The sequence below is a fragment of the Macaca thibetana genome, chromosome 10 (assembly GCF_024542745.1).
Source record: "Macaca thibetana thibetana isolate TM-01 chromosome 10, ASM2454274v1, whole genome shotgun sequence".
Taxonomy (NCBI): domain Eukaryota; kingdom Metazoa; phylum Chordata; class Mammalia; order Primates; family Cercopithecidae; genus Macaca; species Macaca thibetana.
Window position 1 is genome coordinate 18,362,644 of NC_065587.1, and position 25,166 is coordinate 18,387,809.

Sequence of the window (25,166 nt, forward strand, 5' to 3'; positions counted from 1 at the left end):
TGATGATAAAAAAAAAAAAACTCAATATACATGTGTAGCAAAAAAAAAAAAAATTCACTTGTATGTAGGACTCAAAATATTCTTGCAGCACTTAACATTCCAAGCCATTTCCTTATATGCAAAACAATTTTTAAAAAAGCAGGAAGACATTGGCAATATTCCTATTTTCTGTAGATGCTAGTAGTGGTTTATTCCTATGTTGTGAATCAGATTTTGTCACTATAGCATGTTTCTATAGTTGTTTGTATAAGTCATTTGTGTTTGGCCTTTTTCTTGTTGTAGAAAAAATAAATCTTGAATTTTGTGTATTTAAGTCTGAAAAGCAAAATGTTCTTCAAATAAGAGGCTATCTTTGAAGAACAATACCTGATTAGCACTCACAGCAGTAAAACTTTTTTAAAAGATATCATCTACTTAAATTACAAATTAGGGACTAAGTGTTCAAAACACAAGGAAAACAAAATCATAACCACCTCATCCCAGGAGCCACAAACAGGAGTCCCTAATACCAAATGGCCTTTGAACAACATTGCTTCACAGCCCAGAAAGTTCCACCACAGAACCCAAGAAAGAGCTGCAGAGAGAGAAGAGGTGGACCTGAGTGGGTGTGTGGCCAAAGCACCCACCCCAAGTCCAGTTCAACCAAACTAGCTGCTTTCATTCAGTTCATAAATCAGGCCTTTGAAAAAGATAGAGCACTGCTAAAATGAAAAAACAAACCAAAAAAAAAAACAACAAAAAAACAGAAACCCCTTACAAAAATTATCTGCCTATGCTATGTTCTGATAATTCTGAAATGTCCAAATAACATTGTGTATCTGTTCTGAATATTTATTACATATCTTTCTGTAATAAAAATCAAGACCACCATGTCATTTACACTTTTTTTTAATCTGGTAAGAACAGCATCAGAAAACAACCTTCGATCTAGAGGAGAACCAAGAGCAGGGAGATCAGCAGCCAACTATTCCCAAGGCCAACCTTGCCACAAAGGAACCTTTGGGTCACACCACCCCTAAGGGCTGTAAATATATCTCTTAAAAGGCTTCTGGGAGTGCAATTCTCACCACTACAATCAGAAATAACACTCGAGATCAGCACCCCAAGGAGTTGACATCTGTAGTTTAGAAACAAAAACAAATGGAGCTCCAGAAATGAAATTACAAATCAATCACATGAATGACAGGCGGCCGTCAGTTGGCCGACCCCTACTGGGTCTAAAGGGAAATCTGTCATTGGGGCCGCCTCGCCCTGGCAAGATGGGGTTAGGTCCTGGGAGTGGGCCAATTGGATCAAAGCGTGGTCTGAGTGGAGGGAACTGGCTAGGCGTCTCCCCAGGACCAGGAATGAGTGAATTGATTGGGTCTCCAACATAGGGAAGTGTTGGTCTTTGGTCATATTCACCCCCGATAATTCCTGGAGGAAGGCGGGAGCTAGGAAATGGCCTAGGGTGCAAGGGGTTGGGATAGAATGGAATGCCGTGAGTTGACGATGGCAGGAGCATCACAAACCGCCCTTTGGGGGATTCTTTTCTTTGTATGTGCCTCTTCCTGTACAGCTGTAGAAAAAAGAAAAATAAAAGAACAAGATAAGGTAAGTGATCTGGATGTTTCCCTGTAGTTCTAATTTGCTTTCATAGTAAAGATCTATAGGTACACCTCAGAGATATTGTGGATTTAGTCCCAAACCAATGCAATAAACCAAGTCACACAAATTTTTTGGTTTCCCAGTGTATATAAATCCTACGTTTACTATACTAAGTGTGCAATGGCATTATATCTAAAAAGACAATGTACTTAAAAATATTTAAAAATACTTATTGATAAAAAATGCTAACAATCACCTGAGTCTTTAGCAAGTTGCAATCTTTTTGCTAGTAGAGGGTCTTGCCTCCACGTTCATTGCTGCTGACGGGTCAGGGTGCTGGTTGCTAAAGGCTGAAGTGGCTGTGGCAATTTCTTAAAATAAGACAACAGTGAAGTTTGCCACATTGACGGACTCTTCCTTTCATGAAAGATTTATCTGTACATGCGGTGCTGTTTGATCGCATTTTACCCACAGTAAAACTTTCAAAATCAGAGTCAACCTTCTCAAACCCTGCTTCTGTTTTGTCAACTAAATTTATGTAATATTCGAAATCCTTTGTTTTCCAGGAATAGATTTCATTCCAAGAAACCACTGATAAAGAAAAGGTGGTATATGTATACCATGGAATACTACTCAGCCATAAAAAGGAATGAAATAATGTCTTTTGCAGCAACTTAGTTGCAGCTGGAGGCCATTATTTTAAGTGAAGTAACTCAAGAATGGAAAACCAAATCTTGTGAGAGCTAAGGTATGAGGATGCAAAGGCATAAGAATGACGTAATGGACTCTGGGGACTTAAGGGGAAAGGCTGGGAGGGAGGTAAGGGCTAAAAGACTACATCTTGGGTACAGTTTACACTGCTTGGGTGGCGGGTACACTAAAATCTCAGAAATCACCACACTAAAGAACTTATCCATGTAACCAAAAACCACCTGTAACCCAAAAACTGACTTTTTTTTTTTTTTTTTTTTTGAGATGGAGTCTCACTGCTCTGTCGCCCAGGCTGGAGTGCAGTGGCGCGATCTCGGCTCACTGCAAGCTCCACCTCCCGGGTTCACACCTTTTTCCTGCCTCAGCCTCCCAAGTTAAGCTGGGACTACAAGCGCCTGCCACCACGCCCGGCTAATTTTTTGTATTTTTAGGTCAGATGGGGTTTCACCGTGTTAGCCAGGATGGTCTCAATCTCCTGACCTCGTGATCCGCCCACCTCGGCCCCTCAAAATGCTGGGATTACAGGTGTGAGCCACCACACCCAGCCGACTTTTTTTTTTTAAAAAAAACACTTTCTCTCTTCATCCATAAGAAGCAAGTTCTCATCCATTCAAGTTTGACTGTGAGATTGCAGCAATTCAGTCCCATCTTTAGGCTCCACTTCTAATTCTAGCTCTCTTGCTAGGTCCATCACATCTGCACTCCTCCACTGAGGTCTTGAATCCCTCAAAGTAATCCATGAGGATTGGAATCAACTTCCAAACTCCTGTTAATGTTGATATTTCATCTCCCCGCCATGAATCCTGAATATGCTTAATGGCATCTAGAAGGGTAAATCCTTTCCAAAAGGTTTTCAGTTTCCTTTGCCCAGATCCATCAGGAATCACTGTCTCTGGCAACCATGGCCTTACAAAATGTATTTCTTAAATAATAAGATTCAAAGTCAAAATTACTCCTTGATCTATGAGCTTCAGAATGCAGTTGTGTTTGCTGACATGAAAACATTAATCTCCTTGCACATCACCGTCAGAGATGTGGGATGACTGGCTGCATTTGTCCATGAGCAGTATTTTAAAAGGAGTATTTTTTATAAGCAGTAGGCCTCAATAGTGGACTTGAAATATTCAGTAAACCATGCCATAAACTACGTACTGTCATTCAGGCTTTGTTGTTCCATTTACAGAGCAAAGGCACAGATTTAGCATAATTCCTTTTTTCTTTTTTTTTGAGACAGAGTCTTTTGGAGTGCAATGGAGCGATCTTGGCTCACTGCAACCTCTGCCTCCCTGGTTCAAGTGATTCTCCTGGCTTAGCCTCCTGAGTAGCTGGGATTACAGATGCGCACCACCACACCCGGCAATTTTCTTTATTTTTAGTAGAGACAGAGTTTCACCGTGTTAGCCAAGATAGTCTCGAACTCCTGACTTCAGGTGATCCGCCTGCCTCGGCCTCCCAAAGTGCTGGGATTACAGGCGTGAGTCACCGCACAAGGCCTGAGTGAGCATAATTGTTAAGGGCCCTAGGATTTTCAGAATGGTCAACAAGCACTGGCTTCAAAAATCACCAACTGCATTAGTCCCTAAAAAAAAAGTCAGCCTGTCCTTTGAAGCTGGGCACTGACTTCTCTCTAGCTATGAAATAGATGGCGTCTTCTTCCAATAGAAAGCTGTTTCATCTACATTGAAAATCTGTTGTGTAATGCAGCCACCTTCATCAGTGATTTTAGCTACATCTTCTGTATAACTTGCAGCAGCTTCTCCATCAGCACTTGCTGCTCTACCTTGCAGTTTCTGTTATGGAGACATTAGAATAGTACCTTATGAAACAGTATAATATATTCTTTTCATAAGGTACTATTTTAACTAGCTGAACAGCTGATGACTACTCCAGCACAAAGACAATTCATTTAAATTTTGTTGCAACAAAAGAATGTTTTACAATAAGATGAAAAATAATCATTGTGTTAACATTTTTTCCATATAATTATAAGAAAATAAGGACTGAGTCTAAAGTAAAAGTTGAAAACATTTTCATTTACTGAAATTTAGTGTAAATTAAATGAAAACAGATTTCATTACATCATATAAAAGTGAAAATATACCCTTAATATATTAATTCACTAGTCATTTCTGTGTTATGGACATTAGCCTTAATATTTAAAAATACCTACTTCTTTCCAATCTGTGTCTTGAACTCTGACAGTATTGTCTGCAAAGGAAAAATGAAAAATAAGGATTTAAAAACATTTCATTCATCCAGCATTAAACAATGGGTTTTGTTTTTCTCCTAAGAAAAGTGAAACTTACCCATTAAGCATGAGAAAAAAAGAAAATAAAAACTAATCATTTATATAACACACACTATGTCATTCATATTTTCTTATCTAATTCAAACACTTTCTTGATGGTTAAGGGTGATCACCGCTGCTCTGTGCTACCCGGTAATTCAATGCAGTGACTCCTCAGGGACTATGGAGAAACATGTGGCTACTCTCTTCCTACATTAACTGGTTCTACACTGTATCTTCTCCCCCTAATCTCATTTAGGTGCGTCACCTGCTTCTAATCCAATGTCTCATGTTATACCAAACTGGGTAACCTCAGAGTTTCTGTATTACAGCCCATGTTCATTACTGGAGGTCACGCTGACTTAGTCTTTCATCCATATTCCGGTTACACTATTTTCTCCCAACCATGTCCTGAATGACTCAGCTATCAGAAGCATGACCATAACTAAGTATTTTTTAATGTACTTCTTTATTTGAAATATGTGAAATGGGGAAAAAGAAACCCATTCAACTTTAAGTATACAAAAGTGTTTGGACAAAAGATGATGATATCTTCTCTACAAGTTACTACATTAGCAAGGAAGTAAGGTTTATAAAAGCTCTGGCCCCGTAACATTGTATGTATAGAAAAATCTGAACAGCTTACAAATGAGCTTGTGGGCCACAATCTAAAAATTAAAGAATAATTGTGCTTTAATCCTAAACTTGAATATACAAGTGAAAGGATATTTGTTCCTTTTATGAGTATTTATATCATGCCCTGCTTTTTCTCAGTGCTTCCATATACATCAGTAATTCTGCCTTTTCTTTTTTACTATATTTTTAATTCTTTTTTGAGTTGGAGACCAGCCTGGGCAACACTGCAAGACTTTGTCTCCACTAAAAATAAACAAACAAAAAAGTTGGCCAGGTATGGGGGCGCATGCCTATAGTCTCAGCTACTTATGAGGCTGAGGAGGGAGGATCACTTGAGCTCAGGAGTTGGAGGTGGCAGTGAGCGATGATTGCGCCACTGCACTCCAGGGCAACACAACTAGACCCTGTCTCAAAAAAATAAAATAAAATAAAATAAATTATTTTTTGAGATGATGCTTTCTTGCTGCCAATTGAGACAAAATAACATTTTAAATGTCAAATTCAGGGACATAAAAAAAGCAAAAAGAGGACCTCAGGAATCAAAGAAGAGGAAAGGAACAAACCAGGTCATTTACACTTCTTACATTTTGAAATTTTAAAAGAAAAAAACATAAATAGGAATGCTATTTATAAAATAAATATGGATTTTTCCATTGTGGGTTTTTTTGTAACACGACCCATTAAATGGATTTCATGACCCACCCCAGGGTCAAACAATCTGAAAACACCAATATGTAGTAAAATGGTGGCAGCAGAAAAAAAGTTCCACAATCAGGTTTTTGGCCTTGTAGCAGGAAATCCTGATGCACAAGTTCTACCATCATCAGTGCCACAATAATTACCAGGTCACCATAATGTGACCATACAGAAATAAAGCTGCCCTGGCAACATGGAACAGGTCAACAAAACTCTCTTAACTTACACACTGGTCTCAACCATGAAAGCAGTTCAGAAATGCCAGCTCATTTCTAAGTCAGATGCTGACTATTGTCTCTAGCGAGAAAATAAGCCTGTCTTACTTTCATTTTTCTATCCTGAAATAATCTTACACTAATGAGCGATTTGTGTTGTGCAAAATACAAAAATGAGAGGGTTTTAGGGACACAGGCAAAGGTATATGAAGCTTAGAGTCAATCTCTTTAAGGCCATTAAAATTATTTGCAACAGAAAAATCCTACAACTAAAAACTTTTGGTGAGCTGAGTAATTAAGACAATAAGAAAGAGCCTTTTCTTGTGAATATGTCATTATGGAAATCACCTCGAAAATCACGCAGATACAAAAACCTCCACAAAAGTGGGTCATTTGAAGCAGTAAAGAGGTCACGACAAACTGCAGACAAAGACAAGACGGAACGAACATCCAGAAGTCGGAAGATCCGTAGTTTCAGTTCCAACGGGAGGACGACCAACCCAAATACATCTGGTAGGCTCAGTGCTAAAAGGAAAAAAAGAGAAGTAACAGGTATTACTGAGTAAAGAACATCTGGCTTTCTCCACACAGTCAACAAAGTTGCCACCTGTTCCTTTCTAAAGTGGCAAAAAATTAGATGGTACTCTTAATTATACACAAGTATGCATCATCTACAACGAATTTTTAACCCCAGCTTGACTATAATTACTACTAACTCATGCAACTCTAGGCCCTTACTCCCTTGATGTTTTAGTAGAAAGACAAATGCTTTTTAATATAAATCAAATAACTCTAACAATTGCTAAATTCTAGCCAATGGCCTCTTCTGTCTCAAACATTATTCAATACAACAGTATTTCTTTATTCAACTACAGAAAATGAGTAATTCTTGGCTTTTATATCTGATTCCCTGCCAGTTATTAACTGTGTGCCTTTGGACAAGTTATTTAAACTCTAACTTAATTTCATCTGTAAAATGGATTAATATTACATCCCACCGACTTCAATGAGTTGTTGTGACAAGTAAACGTATTAATACGTATTAAGTGCTTAGAACAATGTTTGGCACACCAAGCATAAGCACTCAAGTGTTAGCAAATTACTATTACCTGAAGTCTAGCAGGCTAAAAAGAGATAGATAAATTCAGAAACAAAGCCAAGAAAGGAAAAGAAAAATAATATGTTCCAAGTTCAGTGAAAATTATGTTTTGGTTATCAGCACCTTCAAAATATTTGTGATACTATCCTCCACTAGCAAAAATAATCAAAATCCAACAAAGACATATCTATATGTGTTTTTCAATTGACATTACTTCCTTTCCCTCATCACCAACTACAGAGAAGACTACTGTTATAATAGACATGCCACCATTCAACTTGACACCAAAAATGTTACTTACTTCTCTACACACAGAGAGCAAATAAAAGCCACTATCTGTTCACATAAGTCAGAAACTACCTACTAGTTGGAGAATTGTGGTAGATTGTATTGTGGTTCTCAATCACTTCCTACACATAATTATACTTCCCCACCCCACTACCATTAGGCTTGGCCATTTTTGTCTTATTTTTTCAATAAAATGTGAGTGGAAGTGACATATATAATTTCTGGGCAAAAGCGTTGAACCAACACATAATTGGGCCACTGGCACACCACAAGAGGAGCATGTCCTAGATAAAGACAACTCCTTCAGCCAAAGCAAACCCACACACAACATGTACACGAGCGAGAAGTAAATTTCACTGTAAGTCACTGAGATTTAAAATTTTTTTAACTGCAAAAAAAAATAAGAGAAAGCTAATATAAGGATCTTGAGTGAATTATAAACCTTACTGAATTATGATTTCATCATGTATAAAATAAGTACCATAAAATTTACTTCAAAGTCATTAGCAGTAAATAAGAGTACATGTGAAATATCCAACAAAGTGCCTGCATAGAGCCTCCAATAAATGGTTTAAAAAAAAAACTCAGATCCAATTACAGACCATATATTATTTATATGTGTGTGTATATACACACATACATATATATACACACATATATATAAATATATGTGGTTCTCATATATATATAAATATTGTGGTTCTCAATCACTTCCTACACATAATTATACTTCCCCACCCCACTACCATCAGGCTTGGCCATTTTTGTCTTATTTTTTCAATAAAATGTGAGTGGAAGTGACATATAATTTCTGGGCAAAAGCCCAGAATATAAATGTATGTGTGTATAGAGAGAAAGAGCATTTTTTATGTACCTGACCCCATGCTAGACCACAAGAATACAAACGTAAGATATATTCCCTACCTTCGAGATATTCCCAACCTTAGGTGGAAAGAAATCATATCAACAATTATAGTCCATGGAAAAGAGTCTATAATAAAAATATGTACAAAATAGCATGGAGATACAAAGAGCAAGTAAATAGCACTTAAGGAATATTAAGCTTAGTCTTAAAAGAGGAACATTTAGCTAGGAGCAGAAAAGAGGGCAGTCAGATGTCATACCCACCAAGAATACTAAGTATACTTATATTCTTTACAGTCCCTTGAACTGAGACAGTATTTCATCTCTTACCTTGTCGGGTAAAAGCCAGAAGAGGGTACACCAGCTGGTCTTTAAAGAGGCGAGAGAGTTTCTGAAGATCTTTGTATATCTTGGCTACATGTTCCCCTAGAATATTTTTTAATGAAAAATCAAAACCCAAAATCAAGTGGAAAAACTGTCCTCTATTTCTGCCAAACACAATCAACATGGCAAATAAATATTCACAAATAATTCACAAAGATAAGCATGAACCAAATTCCTTCATGGAAGAAGTACAGTGCAAGACTTGATAAAACTGAATCTTAGATATAAAAGCTAAAAATTCCATGCTATCAAATTAGTAGAGTTGTGCCCAACCTCTCTAGCTCATAGGCTGCAATTGTAGAAAAAGCTCGTGTGAGATTCATACACAGGAAGATTTCCTGAATAGCTATCAATCTGTGCTGGGCACTGAGGACACAGTGGAGACCTGCTCCTGTAACGCTTAGAACCTGGTAAATTAATAGCATTTATCACATGATGACTATGTATCAGCACCTGTGTCAAGCATTTTTCAAACTTTCACATCAGAAGTTCTTTCCTAAGTAATTACTATCGCCATTTTAAAAACAGGTCAAGCTACAGAAAGCCTGTCCAAGGCCCCATGGTTAGTGGCAGAACAGTGCACAAACCCAAGTCCATGTGGCTCAAAAGCACTCATTTTTAGCCACCACACTGCTACTCAAAATGTGGGCGACAGATCACCAGAATTGACAATACCTGGAACTGTTTAGAAGTACTGAATCTCAGGCCTGCTGCAGACCTACCAAATCAGAACCTGTAGTTTAATAAGATCCCCATGTGACTCATATTAAAGTATGGACGCACTACCAAATTGCAGCTGAGGTTCCCACTTGTTTTGCTATTTACCAAGTGTATAGCCTTGGACAAATAACCTGCCCCTCTGATCCTCACCTTTTTGCTCAACTGTTTAAGGGAGACGCCACCACTATACCCGATAAGGTTGTTACAATTGAGAGCTCCACGAGCAGTGCCTAGTGTATCAGTAGACAATTTATGCTTGCTCCTTCCCCATTCCATATTTATGTATTTCACTATCTATAACAAATAAAACACTCAGTATAACGGGATCGATAAGAAGAAGGAAAGAGACACGCAGCTAATGTCTAAATCTTTGTTGTGTGACTTGCAATCTTGAACTGAAATTTGCTGTCAAGGTATAATTTTTAAAAATCAATTTGGCTCAAGGGCTTTTTTCAAATGTGAAAACTGATTTTCTTTAAATGAATTTTTTCCTTCAGCAACCTGGTATATAACTATTTAATTAGAAACTTATGAATAAAAGGATAAATAACAGTGCCTAGTTGTAGTTACTAGGTGCTATCAGCCACAGTAAAAATTCATTAAAATGACTTGCCAAATGAGCAGCATATTCCTACTCAACGTAAAAGACTTTATTAAAAATACTTCATTATAACAGTCCATAAAGTTGTAATTTAACAGTATTTAACATTCTTCCTCCCTTCCATTTCCTTTTTCCTTATCTAAGAAAAAGCAGAAAAAGAATAGCAATCTGAGCTACATTCCTGTAAAAGTTGTTTTAAAAGGCTGGGAGTCAGCCAAATCTATTCCAATCCTGTATTTCACCATTGATTAGTTCTGTGACCCTTACGTAACTTAGCTTCCTCTAGATCTGTTTCCTGATCTAGAAAATGGGCATAAGAGTGTAGAGTATTTCTACTCTCCATAACAAGGTCCTCCCTATACGGTGATCAATACGGAGTGTCGTAGCCAAGGAATTTCAAGTTTTTCTGACCCTAATGATAAAAGCCATCTATACAGATTCATCAGTCCAGTTTATGCAGTTTCAACAGGGGCAAAAACTGGTCCTTGACAGGTTAAAAACTATTATATTGGTTTGTGATCCTTCAAAGGGTCACAGTACATAAATAAAATATATTTGTGGTATTAAATTTCATGAAGGAGAGAAATCGAGGGGAAAAATCTCCGAAGGCTCCTTTGGGAAGTGATAATAAAAAGATTGAGAAACTCTGGCCTAGTCTGCCATTAAACGTTCAACTTGGCCAGGCGCAGTGGCTCACGCCTGTAATCCCAGCACTTTGGGAGGCCGAGGCGGGCAGATCACAAGGTCAGGAGTTCGAGACCAGCCTGGCCAATATGGTGATAGCCTGTCTCTACTAAAAATACAAAAAAATCAGCGAGCGTGGTGGTGTGTGCCTGTAGTCCCAGCTACTCGGGAGGCTGAGGCAGAAGAATTGCTTGAACTCGGGAGGCGGAGGTTGCAGTGAGCCAAGATAGCACCACTGCACTCCAGCCTGGCGACAGAGTGAGACTGCGTCTCAAAAAAAAAAAAAAAAGCTCAATTCACCTAATGCCCAAGTTCTGATTCTACGTCCAACCAGAGACCATTATAAATATGTATTCTGCTGTCTCCTTTTCCCATCAGTTTTAGTTAGTATAAATCAATCTCTCAGGGCTGATCTCCCCTAGGAATGAGCAAGAATAAGTCTTTAGACCTTCAAAGCAACAATGTCAATCTAGCCAGCCTTTCCTAAAGGACTGCTATAAATGCCATCTTCCCACTGTACCACAACATTCCCACTAGGCTCTTAAAACCCTCCTAAGTTTACTAAGAAGATTAAATGGAATAACATATGTACGGACACAAGTGCAGAATGAAACAGGCACTTAAAAAATGTCAGTTCCCCTCTCCACCTTATCTCTTCTCCTCCAACCACCTGTAACTGCCTCTCACAGTTTGGTTTAACTGAAAAATGATAAAAAGGAAAATCTGTCTTCTTTGCATCTATTAATAATTTTAGAGAGTTTAGGCAAAACCTTATCTAGAATGCAAACTTTTGGTAAAGTATCAATCTGTATAAAACAGCAATCAAATTTATGTAGGTTTAAACAAAGATTTTGATTGCAGTTTTTCCTCCAATAATCTTTAATAATGAACTTGAATTACTTCCACGAAACACAGATCTCTATATTGGTTAAATATGATACCAGAGAGATCTCCAAAGATTAGTACAGAAACTATGAACTATCATCAGAGTGTAATAAATTACATGCTAGTGTTATCTCATAACAATATAATTCAGCACTCTATGACCCTAAGAAAAACAGGAAAGAAACAAACTCCTCAAATTATAAGCAAAACTTTCGCATTTTTTAAACCTTTGCATTCTTAAGCAAACCACATTATCTTACATATGCTTTAATCTCACATAGAAATTTTCTGTCTTTTGAACATTATCTTTCAGATTTTTTTCTTACACGAATTTCACCGAGTTTCACTCCAAAAGTTAAATAATGTTTATATTACCTAGTTTCTCTTTGCAAATAAAAGATTCTGGTAGCAGCTGCAATCTTTTCACACTTCTAATCTCATTGTTGATTTTCAGTGTAGCTGTAAATAAACAAAAGAAAGATGATAAAAAATTCTGTCACTTCATCAACTGCCTTTCTTTTTTAGTATGGGCTTGCATTTCCTTGCTCCTAATATACTAAGGACACATTATATAAAACAAACTGTTCTTCGCCTATTTCTTTCTCTGACAGCAAGTTCAAAAGTGTAAACCTGGCATCACATGAAGTAAAATCACTCTACAACACCACCTTTAAAAACTACAGTAAGCATCTTTATATAAAATCTACTAGGCAGCAGCTTATTAGTAATTGAAAGATACGCAACAAGGCTAATCAGAGGCAACTAAACACAATAAAATCATTATTTCTAATGAAGTCACTAAAAACTCCATTTATCTTTTATTTAACCCTTGGCAATGAGTCTTCCCTTGTTCATTAAAATAATCTTGCTAGTTTTCAGAGCATCATCTCTCTTCCAGACCCAAAGGACCAATATTCCTGACATCACCAGAGGGTTCAATTTTAATCATGTATACAAAGGCGCACTTCAACTCATTCCATGAAAGAGCCCAGTGATGTGCTTATGCACATGTGCACCAAGCAGGATGCCTGGAGTGAAGGAAAGATTTAAAGACACACTGCTCTTTTCAAATAATCAATCCTGGAATGGCTGGCTGCCATGCAAGTCTGCCAAGAGCTGATTTGCCAAGAACAGTAAAGAAACAAAGTATGAGAAATTAAGAAATCATCAAGACATTCAGTAGTTATTCTTTTTATATTAAGTATTCTGAATCTAATGAATAGAGGTTATTATACATGTCATTAAGTGCTTTTATAAGAAATCAAGGCAAAATTTGCAACTACACATTTACTATTTGGTAACTTCAACCTTGCAAGTTATGATGTGATGTAGCAGAATGATGAGATGAAGGCAGAAACTGTTGACACTCTGTGTACAAGAATGCCAGACTAAAAGCTACATTTGCTAATTATGATGAACTGCTGAATAGACATTGCTAGGTCCTAGTGTCATCAGACAGTCATGTCCTGACAAACGTGAAGTACCACCAAAGCTATTAAAACCTAACGTTTTGAGACTTTTAAATAACATTTCAAAGAATCTTATGACTAAAGAAATAGAAATTTCTTAAGAGGCCAGGCGTGGTTCACACCTGTAATCCCAGCCCTTTGGGAGGTCAAGGCAGGAATACTGCTTGAACCCAGGTGTTCGAGACCAGGCTGGGCAACACAGTGAGACTTCATCTCTACAGAATATAAATAAAAAATAGCCAGGTGTGGTGGTACACGCCTGTGGTCCTAGCTACTCAGGAGGCCAAGGAGGAACACCGCTTGAGCCCAGGAGGTCAAGGATGCAATGATCCACGCTCTGGCTACTGCACTCCCGCCTAGGTGACAGAGCAAGACCTTGTCTCAAAAAAAAAAAAAAGAAAAAGAAAAAGAAACTTCGTAAGAGGGGAATGAGAACTATCCAACATCTCAAAGATCAAGACAGCATAAGTCAGTAGCTTTCAAAATAGATTTTAGCAGGAAAAAAAACAACCACCATTTTTTTCAAACAGAATCTCACACAAAACTTCAATAAATGAAACAGATAAACATTTCGCTGCTTTAAGTGGTGATAAGGCTTCTACCTAACTTTCATCTAGGCAAAGGAGCAGCTGCAGAACATACTGAAAACCTGACCTAAACCTTTGACCTAAGGCTTACCAAAGCAACTTCCTTTGCTAAACAAAAAAGATGAGCTATACTGAATAAACAAAACAACAAATGCAGCCCTCCCAATCTTGCCACACTATCTTTCTAACTAAAAGGATAAACCTCAAAAAACAAAACAGAATAAAAATGAAAGCTCCTAGTCATTCAAATGGATCTCCAGGATGTGTGATTATGATAGACTACTAGGAGTTGATATGAACCAAAGTGGTATCTGAACTAAAACACAAAGATGGAATGCCTTGCTATTCCAGTGAAATTTATTAATATGAAAAAGGAGACAGGAAAAGTTATTTATGCAGAGTGACATTTGTTGGGGGAGGCCCAGTAAATAAAACACACACTTACTAAGGCCTCAGTAAACTTAGCATTGTTGTCGTGCACTGCTGGCCACAGAGATGCGAACTTGGATAAATGGTGACCCCCGCTCTAGTTCCCCATGTCTCAGTTCAAGACCTTCGTTAAAAAAATAAAGCCATCCACAGGGATAAAGAAAAAGTATTCTCCAAAGAGTTCATGTATAATAGGCTCATTTCACTCATATTATCAAATATTGATAATATTGGATAATATTAAATATTACCCCCCAGAGCAAAATATTACAAAGATTAAGACATCAAGAAAATGGATGCCCTAAGAGTGAAAGGTGCTGGCCTAAACAACCCAACAACCTCTTACTCTATAATCTTCCACACACATGTTATCAGTGGTCTAGGAATTCAATAAAGTTGAGAAGGACTCACAACTGTATCATGATAGCCAATCACTGAAGTGGCTATAAAACATTTGGAAAGAAACGTCTAAGAATCCATAAACGAGCAACCATGACTATGCTATTCAATTACCATTTACAACAATCAGGTTTCCCAGAGGCACACAGGTGAGAGTAGCGGAGCTGCCCTCGCAGAGAGGATGCATGTACTGCAGCTTATACACCCCGCTCAACTTCCACTTCTCCGGCATGGACAGTGCTTTGGCTTCGGTGCCCTGGGGAACGAAATGAAAGGGAAACAAATAATGAAGAAAGGTGTTACTCTCAAAAAGATTAAAAATCCAAAAGACTCCTAACTTGTTTGAAATAATCATTCCACATAGTCCTCTTAATACAATGCATCATTAATATTGCCATTATATTTTATATTGTAGGATAATATATTACAACACTTTTAATCAAAATTTTTGTTCAAACAGGTAAAATTGCAATATGGAAACAGGGATTGATCTCTCTCTTCCAAGACTCACTTCTCTGCCTAGCAAAACCATATGATTATTTAAAACTCCAAAATAATCAAATATCACTTCCTCTGTAAAGCCTTTTTCAAAGAAAAATTGTTTGCCATTTCCTTTCGTCCCCTAACAGTCTATTCATATTTCCGTTACACTTCAACTGTATTATTATCTATGTTTACTTGTGTTATTTCTGATTATCTTTTTATTTGTCTCTCTCCTCTATTTATGTATGGACTCCTTGAGGACAGGAAATATCCCAATGTTTTTATATCCTAATTTCTGGGTCAGTGCATGGCATGCTGCAGGTGTGCACTGATCACCGAATTACTCTATATCTTTTTAACTTATAACATGGCTCTCAGACCAGCAACATTGGTATTATGCAGGAGTATGAAGAAGTACATGGTCCATTCTACAGTTACTAAATCAGAATCTGCATTTTAATAAGGTCCCCAGGTATTCCAAAGCACATTAAAGTTTGAGAAGCAATATTCTAAATGTTCTCCTCCATGAATTCCTGGCATCCTATATATGAATATGTCTCTCCCAGAACTTCACCAATATAGCACAGTGCTTTATATTTCTGTCTATCTCTGCCACTCTCAGACTATGGGCAACTTGACAGCAGGAACCATCCACATGTATGAGCAATTATAAGATGTTTGTGTTTTGCTTGCAGTACTTACCTGAGGCATGTAACCTGACTCCAACATGAGAAGATGTATCAACACTATCAAGGCATCATTGGCATCAGAACAGTCAGCTGATTGATACAAGGTCTCTAATGAATGTGGCACTTGCCCTTCCACCGATTCACTACAGAGCATGGGTTCTGAGGGATAGAAACCTGTGCCCTCTGCCATATCCTCAATATCTTGAATTGACTCAGCTTCAAAATTTTGACTAGGCCCTAACTGAAAAAGGAAAACAAAACAACGAATTAATTAAAAAGACTTATTTTTACACAATACTTTTTTGTATCCTAACGTGAACTAAGTGCTGAAAGTCAAAGTACATCACTGGGTTCAGAAATGGGAGACATTTTAAGTGAGTCCTTATAAATAAATAAGCCTGCGACCTACTCTTCCATCCTCAATTCCTCACCTGTTAATTCTAGCCGATATGTCAAAAACCTGGAAATCATCCTAGACTCCTCCCTCTACCTAACTAAACCTTGTCCCAAATCTGATCAGTCTTCAAAGTTCCACTGAAACTAACTCCTAAACATGTCTAAAAGTTGCCCCTTCCTGCTCCATTGGTACTTCAGACTCTCATCATGTATTTCCTGACATCCAGCAAGAGCTTCCCTTGCAAGTACCCCTTCTTCAACTTTGTTGTCTTCCAATACATCCCATCCCCTGCTGCCAGAGTTTTCTTGACAATTAAAAATCCGATCATGTACTATGTCCCAGCTTAAAATTCACCAGTACCTCCCCAACGCAGACAACAGCATTTCCCTCAATTGTGCCTTAGATGTTCTTAGGAAAAAAGGTGGTCCACATGGAATAAGTGTGGAAAATGCTACATGCTGCAGCCACCTAACTTCACCCTCCATATTCACAAAATACTATATTTGCATTACAAAAGCACTGAGGAGTCTAATAACAATAATAATAGTGTGTGCATAACACTTTACCAAAAAACTCCGTCTTCACCAGTCAGCATCCCTGTAACACCACCTCACGAAACTAGATTTTCAGAGGACACTGAGAAATGCAGGCCTACAAATGAAGCCCAAACTTCTAATTCCCTTCGCATACAGAGTCCTTCATCACCTGATCTCTGACTCATTACTAAGTTCACTTTCTGCCAGTGCCTTCTTACTCACCCCAATATTCTCCACTTCTTCAAAAGAGGTAACACAGACCACAACTCTGCCTTACAACGGCCTTGATTATTTAACCTTATCACACTGCACTGTACTGCAATTTTCTGATTACATATCTGCGTCCTTCCATGACTACAAGCTTATAAAAAAACAGACTACATGTCACCCATTTTTGTAACCCCAGTAAAGTACCTAGCACAAAGCAGGTATTCAATGTCTGCTGAACAAATGCTGAAGGATAATACCTTACAACTTCATAATGTCTTTATTTTCAAAATGTTTTCTTATTTGTACCTTATAACAATCCTGTAAAACAGGCATGGCAGGTATTGCCTTTTTATAGATCCTGTAATTATAAATCTGAAAGATTAAATAACATAATCAAGGTTATCAACTAATAAAAATTTGAAACGAACCCAGATCTCCAAACTTGCAGCTCAGGACTTTGAGATGAAAAAAAAAAAAAAAAAAAACCTAAGTTACCTGTATTAAGTTTGCTCAGAAAGCTTGTTTCCTAGGCATATGCCCAACTCTTAATGCAAAGCATAAGTTTCTTCTTTTTAGGGTTTGCATTTCCATTAAAGAAGGGGCAAAGGAAATTAAAATTACACAGTATATGTAAAAGGTTGGAGGAATGTAAGGGAGCCAGAGGTGACAGCTGTTCTTCCAAAATCTCTGAGGACCCAAGACCTGTGGCTTATGGAAAAGATCCAAAGTCACTTGTAAAAACCTAGAGGCCAATGAGAAGTCACACTACCCAAAAATGAGGTATGGCACAAAAATATTTCCGTATTTCCTGAGAAAATAGAAACAACTATATTAAAAACCACTTAACATCAAGCTAAACTATGGAACAATAGGTTTTGCTTCTTTACCACTATGTCTAACTTTTGGCCACTTACTACTTATTGGCAGTTGTGTGGGACAGAATATATGTGGAAAAATGAAAAAGAGTTACCCTAGGCTGAAGTACATGAGAGGGAGATATCAAAATCCCCTGCTGGGCTTGTCAAACCTTACTCCTACTCTATGGGAACTACTGACATTCTCTGGGCTATTCTGATATGAGTATTTATCAAATTCTTCACATGTGTGAAAATGAAAAAAAAATGGTGAGCACCACACCTCTCTGAACAGATCATTTTGCCATATGTCATTTACAAAAGACTAAAACAAGTGACTAAGATGCATGAGAGCTAATATTATATTCTGATACCTGCTACCCGTTTCTCATTCAAGACTCAAGAGGTACTGGATGAATTCCCAAATATGACGAAATAAGAAAATTGATATTTAATTACAAGAGTAAAATTTACCTCCTATGGTTTCAAGTTTTACGCATCTATTTTCCTTTTCTAATGCTCCATTCTACATTACAGAGTGTAATGTACTTAAAAGCATTATTTATGAGATCTCGAGCTCAGTTTCCATACTCTTAAGGTTTTCCTGTCACCCTTTAAGGTCTTGGAATACAAAACAATATGCAAAATCTTAGAACTGAAATTAGTAACTTCAAGCAACATTAATTTCTCAAAATTTTCCAAAAGGAAACTAGCAAACTATCACAAATACTATGAAAAGTTTCATCTTACTAGACAATTTTAAAGTACACAGAAGTAAAAGTAATGGGCCCTACTAAGTTATCCCAGAACAAGCCTATCAGCAAAAAAGACTCAGAAACATAATTTAAATATACAGCAAAATATTCTTACTCATTCCCCAGTTTACCTCTGTGAGGCAGAAACACACTGATACAACAATAATTTTAAAAATAAACTAAAATCCACATATCTGGATATAATTTTCACAACTTACCAATCTATTAAAAAGTATTTTTTAATATGTCTATACTTAATGCCATGACAAGTTACCATGAATACTTATACCCAAAAATGTTTAAGGTCAGCAATTAAGTTGAGGTGATAAGTGTACATACAAAAAACAATTAACAAGATGGCACGTGTATTGGTATTAAAAAACTAAAAGTGATCATCTGCACCATTCAAACAATTAAAAGGTCAGATAAAGGCTGGGCATGGTGACTCATGTCTGTAATCCCATTACTTTGGGTGGCCAAGGTGGGTGGGTCACTTGAGGTCAGGAGTTCAAGACCAGCCTGAGCAACATGGTGAAACCCCATCTCTACCAAAAATACAAAAATTAGCCAGGCATGGTGGTGTCTGTGGTCCCAGCTACTTGGGAGGCTGAGGTGGGAGAATCACTTGACTCCAGAAGGGTAAGGTGGCAGTGAACTGAGATTATGCCCTATACTCCAGCCTGGGTGAGAGAGTGGTACACTGTCACACACAAAAAAAAGTGGGAAAAATGATGAGGCATGTACAAGGCAATAAAGATAATCAGATAATCAATACAAAGAAATTAAAGAAAACTATTGGGCTATGGTTGGCAAGGGCTTAGGAAGATGGGTAGAAAATATAGACAAGAGAGGGAGGAAAGGTAACAGGTTCCAGTCTGGGTGAACAGTAAGATCAAAGTCACAAAAGCAGTCACCAGGTTGTGTGTATGCACATGCATGCAAGCAGGTGCATGTGCTGGCTGGTGGGGGCGGGGGGAAATGATGGTCTGTTCTGATTGGAGATGACAGTTTAAAGGAGGGAAGAACAGAAACTACCCCTAAAAAAGTTGAGTGGAGTAACTTTTCAGAAAGCCTTGAGCACCAGGTACAGGAGGACAGACGTCATTTTCCTCTTCTGTAAAATGACAGGGTCAATGAACTAGAGATACATGGTATTTTTCAGCTAAAAAATTATGAGCACAAGTTTATGAGAAAGAGTTAATGAAAGACAGCAAGGGAACAACAGCATCAGAACCATGTAGGAAGAAGGCAAACCCAGAAAACAGACTGAGGAATAAAGCCATTGGAACCCGAAATGGAAAAGAAAAACTGACAAAGCTTATTAATGGGCTAGATTTAAGCAGTCAAAAATCACAGAAAACCAGCAGTGCCACTGACAAAGAAGGGAACATGAGCACACATATTTCCAAATTTATGTTGAACATATAAAGTCTGCAATGACAATTTAAAAATGCAAGTATAAATATCCTGCAAGTCATTTGGAAATAATTGGACCACATCCATAGCCTTAATGAGCAGACCAGATCAGAGAAGCAAGGCTAGGAATCATGAGCTTAGGAACAGTAATAGAAGTCAAGGGATAATTCATCTGAAGGACAGTATGTGAACAAAACAGGCAGAAACTAGGTACTTTGGGATGCCAGCCCCATATTGGTATAGGCATTTAGCAGTTAAAAAAATATATTCTATAAAAATATAATCTGCAGTCAGGCACGGTGGCTCATGCCTGTAATCCCAGCACTTTGGGAGGTTGAGGCAGGAGGATCACGAGGTCAAGAGATCAAGACCATCCACACCAACATGCTGAAACCTCGTTTCTACTAAAAATACAAAAACTAGCTGGGAGTGGTGGCGTGCACCTCTACGCCCAGCTACTTGGGAGGCTGAGGCAGGAGAATCGCTTCAACTGGGAGGCAGAGGTTGCAGTGAGCCGAGACTGTGCCACTGCACTGCAGCCTGGTGACAGAGCAAGACTCCGTCTCAAAAAAAAAAATATATATATATATATATATATATATAAATATATGAAAAATAATGTGCAATCTATTGATGATAATTATCCTGACTGGAATAGAATTCAACTGAGGTGTTCAATATGACTTATCACCTACTCTATTTGATATATTGGTCTTTAATACCCACCGTACTGTCGTCATTCCAAACATCAGACTGGGCTGCCTGTCCTTGGAATGAATCACTTGGTTGTTCATCCTGCATGCTAGTCTCATTGGAGCTGGTGGCCAAAGAGGGTTGGTCATTATTCTGGAGTGAAGAATGCTCTGAATCTGTGGATGAAGGTAAATTAGGCGCTGGAATGTCATCTTGAAGAATCAAACATATCAAGTCCCCAGAAACAATCCCATAGGAAGCCAAGGTCTCTTCATCTCCAGTGAGGGCATCCTTGTAGTTCAATGTAATTGTAAATCGGGTATCAGAACTGCCAAGAAAGATGGATAAGCACAGTAAGAGCTACCTACTTCTGTTACCTTCAACAGCACATCTGAAGCATACATAAGCACACAGTATGACCCTAGAAGAACTAAGTCATGAAGAGACAAGGTCTCACTATGTTGTCCAGGCTGGTCTCAAGCTCCTGGCCTCAGGCAAGCCTCCTGCCTCAGCCTCCTGAGTTGCTGGGATTACAGGCATAAGCCACCATGTCCAGTTACATTTTTGTTTTTGTTTGTTTTTTAGAGACAGGGTCTCACTCTGTTGCCCAGGCTGGAGTGCAGTGGCACAGTGGCACAATCACAGCTCATGGCAGCCTCAAATTCCTGGGCTCAAGCAATCCTCTCACCTCAGCCTCCAGAGGAGCTAGGACTATAGGCACAGATGACCCTACCAAGCTTAAAGTTTTGAGAAAATTATCAAAATTATTTATCAATGAATGCCTAATCTATAGATTTCTAATGGCCAAAACTCTCCACCTGGGGGACAGGATACAGTAATTCTCTATCATTAATCCATGCTTTCCTCAATTCTAAGATGTACTTTTTTGTATTTTGACATCTTTGAAATTAAGATGCTTCCTAGAATCAATCACATATCAACTGACAGCATTTTCCCCCTGCTGTTACATAAAACAATGTGTCTTCCAAGTGACAGCATGTAAGATTCAATGAAATACCTTTAAAATACAAATTAGATCACATCATTCCTTCACTTAAAATCTTCTAATAGCTTCTATTTGGAATCCTTAACATAACTTCCAAAGCTCAACGTTTGATCTCTTCCCATTTCTCCTACTGCATCCTATGCCATCCGTCCTCTCTCACTGTTCTCTATTCACATGAGCTTTCCATCAGTTCCAAAAAGTAGATCAACTTTATTGCAGCCTTCGGGCCTCTGCATTTGCTCTTCCAGATCTTCAAATGACTGACTCCTCCTCATCATTCCAGTCTCAGCCCAAATGTCACCTCTTCAGAGATGCCTTTCATTCAGACTCCAGCACTCTCTATTCTGCTATGCTCTACTTGGAAACGTCATTATCTACTTATCTATTATCTGTCTACCCTACCCCTGCTACTAGAACTTCAGTTTCATAAGATCAGGGATCATGTCTGAACAGTTCAAACCGTATCTTCAACACTGGCAAATAAAGTATTTGTGAAATAAATGCAACCACCAAACATTAGTTGGAAAGATCAAGATGAGTGTGAAATCAAGGATGTCTATTCAATATCCTTACAGGACAGTTTACTCACAATGGTCCCAAAAAACCAGATCCATATATTCATAATCACAAAAAGTTAGGGGAGTGTATGTATATGACTGAGTATAAATTCATCTCTCTTACTGATGATGACAAGCTAAATTCACCCTTCTACTGACTGTCAGTTATGAGGCCTTTTAGTGGAACACAGCACAAACCCAAAAGCTCACTGCTAAACAAGCTCAGAATTCAAATAAGCCTGAAGCAACAAACTCCCATTCTTTCTGCATTGCAGATTATTTGACATTAGAAGAATAAAATGTTTCTCATCACACAGTGGTGAGGAATAACTAACAAAACATTATAAAACATTTTTAAAAACATTTACACTCAGCAATACTAATTTCATTACTTTTTTGGGACGTTAACAAAAGACGAACTCCTTTAAAAATTATATTGTTTATTCTCACAATGCTGCATTTTGAAAAGTGCTCCAAATAATTCATGTTTTTATTTCACTCGTAAATATATTTTTTCTAAGTGTCCTTGGTAGAGAAATTAAAATTACTGAAATAGAAGCTACTCCTGTTTGTTAGAAAACAGTGGCCCTGCTTCTGTTTTCAAAATGTTTTGATAAACAAAATGTTGAAAATCTACCATCTGCCCACAAAAACACCACCCCAACTTTGGCAGAAAAAGGAAAAACACCTCAAAAGAACTATGTGTTTATGGGTCATCTGTCACAGCAAAAGGTTGCTTTTTAAAACAGTATCTAGTACAATGTACGTTCAAATATCTGTTTGTAGAAAAGGTCATGGTCCGCTCAATAAATATATCAGCTTTTCCTCCCACTTTAGAAACAGGGAAAAGCTATTTCTAAAGTAATATGTAGTTTTCCAGGATTCTACCTCTGAAATTGGGGAGTTAAGAGGAGTATGTAATTCTAGGAAATGAAATTCTAGAAACTCCAGGCTTTTCAAAAGTATTTCATGGCTACTCTGTCTACGGAGTAGCCATTCTTTTATTCCTTTACTTTCTTAATAAACTTGCTTTCACTTTTCTCGTAAAAAAAAAACAAAAACAAAACAAAAGCATTTCATGAGAATCCTAGCTCCACTTGCTCAGTAAAGATTTTTTTAAAATAATATCAAATGGACGTATTTTAAAACTGCACATTTATTAGAAAATGAGAATACTTTCAGAAAAAATGAGTTTACTTTCACAAGCTGAAGTTTACATTCTGTCCAGGTAATCAGCCTCAACCGTAAAAACAAATCTGAAAGAGAAACCCACGGGCCCTTTTGCGCAAACAGTCATACTGAGTTTCACATCCTTTCAAGACTGCCTAATTTAAAAATAATAAAATAAATATATACGCATGGTAATACCTTTAAAAGATTAAGTTTGAAGATTTATTCAATCTTCTACTCATAACCTACTGGTAATGATGCCAGTATGTGAAACACACGGGTTTAACAACAAGAAATACAGTAGGCATGTCACTTACCATAATGTTTAAAAGGAGTTATGTCAGCATCTTATTTAGGGTTTATTTTTTTAATCAGGAAAAAAACAGGCTTACTTTCAATCTAATAATGTTTTATCCAGAAAAATGAAAGGGCGAGAAATTCAGAATAACGGCCTCATTTTACCCAATTCCCTAAAAATAAGGTGAAAATGTAGGAAGGTTTTTGTTTTTGAAGAATTCACCTAAAAATCCCCAGGGAACATCATTTTTATTCGTCCTTAGCACACTCAAGTTTCAAATCCACTAGCTCAGTATTTGAAGAGGACCACTCTTACCGTGCCGCTTTACTCCCAAATTGTTGTTCCCCAAAAAGTATCTTTTAGGGAAACAAAGCAGCTTCATCTGCAGTCCCATAAACCAATAACAGAATATGATCCTTTCTCAACTTTACTGCCCCCAAACTGCAAGCTCTCAAGATCAACCTTTGCCTCAGTTTTAGCAAAAAAGCAACATTTCGCCCAAGAAAATCAAAGGGCTGAAACACGCCTACACGCTGTACTTTCTAAAACTTTTCAGCGGCTAAGTCCAAGCGCTCGCCGCGATGCCTGGCGCATGAACATAACAATCTAAAATTGCTGCCGCTTCACAGCAGCCATACAAGCTACCGGTGGCCTCGGATGGAGGGCAGATTTTTAACTTCCAGCAATTTCCAAACTTTTTCACTGAAATACTCCCAACAGCTGAAGAAATTAACTCGGACCCCTGACAGTCCAGAAAGGTTTAACCCAAGCCAAGCTCATCATTTCCAACTTGAAATCTAACCAGTTGTGGGAATTTTGCGTTCCCTCCTCTCCCCGGTTTCGTTTACTGCAAGACCAGAGGCCATGACTCACCCAGAAGGGGACCGGAGCCCCCGGGAGGCCGCGCCATGTTCTCCAGGAGCAGGACCCCAGCCGACCACCCGCGCGTCCAGTCGCCGGCACCCCCCCGCCCCCCGCTCCGCGACGCCCGGAAGAGCCGAGGCCTCCAGTGAAGGTCCCCCCACCCCCGGCGTCCCCGCACCTGGCCTAGCGCCCGGCCACGCCCGCGCCTGCAGCCCACAGATGACGCCAACCCGCCCTGCACCCACCCCCAGCACTCCCCACTCCCCGCAGGCCGCCCAGCCCCGGCCCCCGCGTACCTGTACCCCCAGGTGCACAGCAGGGCCTGGCTCAGGTGCGCGCGCAGCTGCCCCAGCGTCGGCTCTGCCTCGGGCACCTCCAGCGGCCAGGTCCGCTTCTGAAGCCGCACCCGCAACCTCATGACGGCGGCAGGCGACCCGTGGGGCCTGGACCCGGAGGCGGCGACGGGGACGGCGGCGGGGCCGAGCAGCTCTCGCCCCAAACGGCTACAACCCCGGACCGGCGACTACCGGAGCTGAGGGGTTGCTGAGGCGAAACGAGGAAACAGCCCCGCCACCGAGACCGCCCTGCTGGTGGGGCTCTGGAATATGAGCGCCCGCCCCACTCCTGAGGGCGCCGCCTGGAGCGGACCCCGAGAGCTGGAGGCGGGCAGGCGGCCTAAAGGAGCCAGGCCTCTTGG

General features: G+C 38.9%; 1 protein-coding gene across 4 annotated transcripts; it reads right to left on the reverse strand.

Moving 5' to 3' along the window:
• Positions 1–874: 874 nt before the first annotated feature.
• FBXO7 (F-box protein 7) lies at positions 875–25,075 on the reverse strand. Of its 4 annotated transcripts, none has more exons than XM_050745863.1 (9): positions 24,766–25,075; positions 20,608–20,902; positions 15,727–15,954; positions 14,656–14,797; positions 12,033–12,116; positions 8,714–8,809; positions 6,481–6,657; positions 4,469–4,506; positions 875–1,558 (listed from the first exon to the last, which is right to left on the reverse strand). In XM_050745863.1, exons 1-9 carry the CDS (start codon positions 24,885–24,887, stop codon positions 1,172–1,174), a joined length of 1,569 nt encoding a protein of 522 aa, XP_050601820.1. In that variant the 5' UTR covers positions 24,888–25,075; the 3' UTR covers positions 875–1,171. The 4 variants fall into 4 exon arrangements, with proteins under 4 accessions (XP_050601820.1, XP_050601823.1, XP_050601822.1 ...); XM_050745866.1 differs by having other exon boundaries at positions 20,608–20,750; positions 24,766–24,853; XM_050745865.1 differs by lacking the exon at positions 24,766–25,075 and adding an exon at positions 24,479–24,687.
• Positions 25,076–25,166: the final 91 nt, after the last annotated feature.

What these genes read in the sequence shown, in the direction of transcription:
- FBXO7 (XM_050745863.1), bottom strand. Translation starts at nt 24,887, where the DNA reads ATGAGGTTGCGGGTGCGGCTTCAGAAGCGGACCTGGCCGCTGGAGGTG. An exon ending in TTTGGAATGACGACAGTACG is followed by an intron (nt 15,955 to 20,607) that starts GTGGGTATTAAA and finishes TTCCTTTTTCAG; the next exon opens with TTAGGGCCTAGTCAAAATTT. An exon ending in TATTTGCAAAGAGAAACTAG is followed by an intron (nt 8,810 to 12,032) that starts GTAATATAAACA and finishes AAAATATTCTAG; the next exon opens with GGGAACATGTAGCCAAGATA.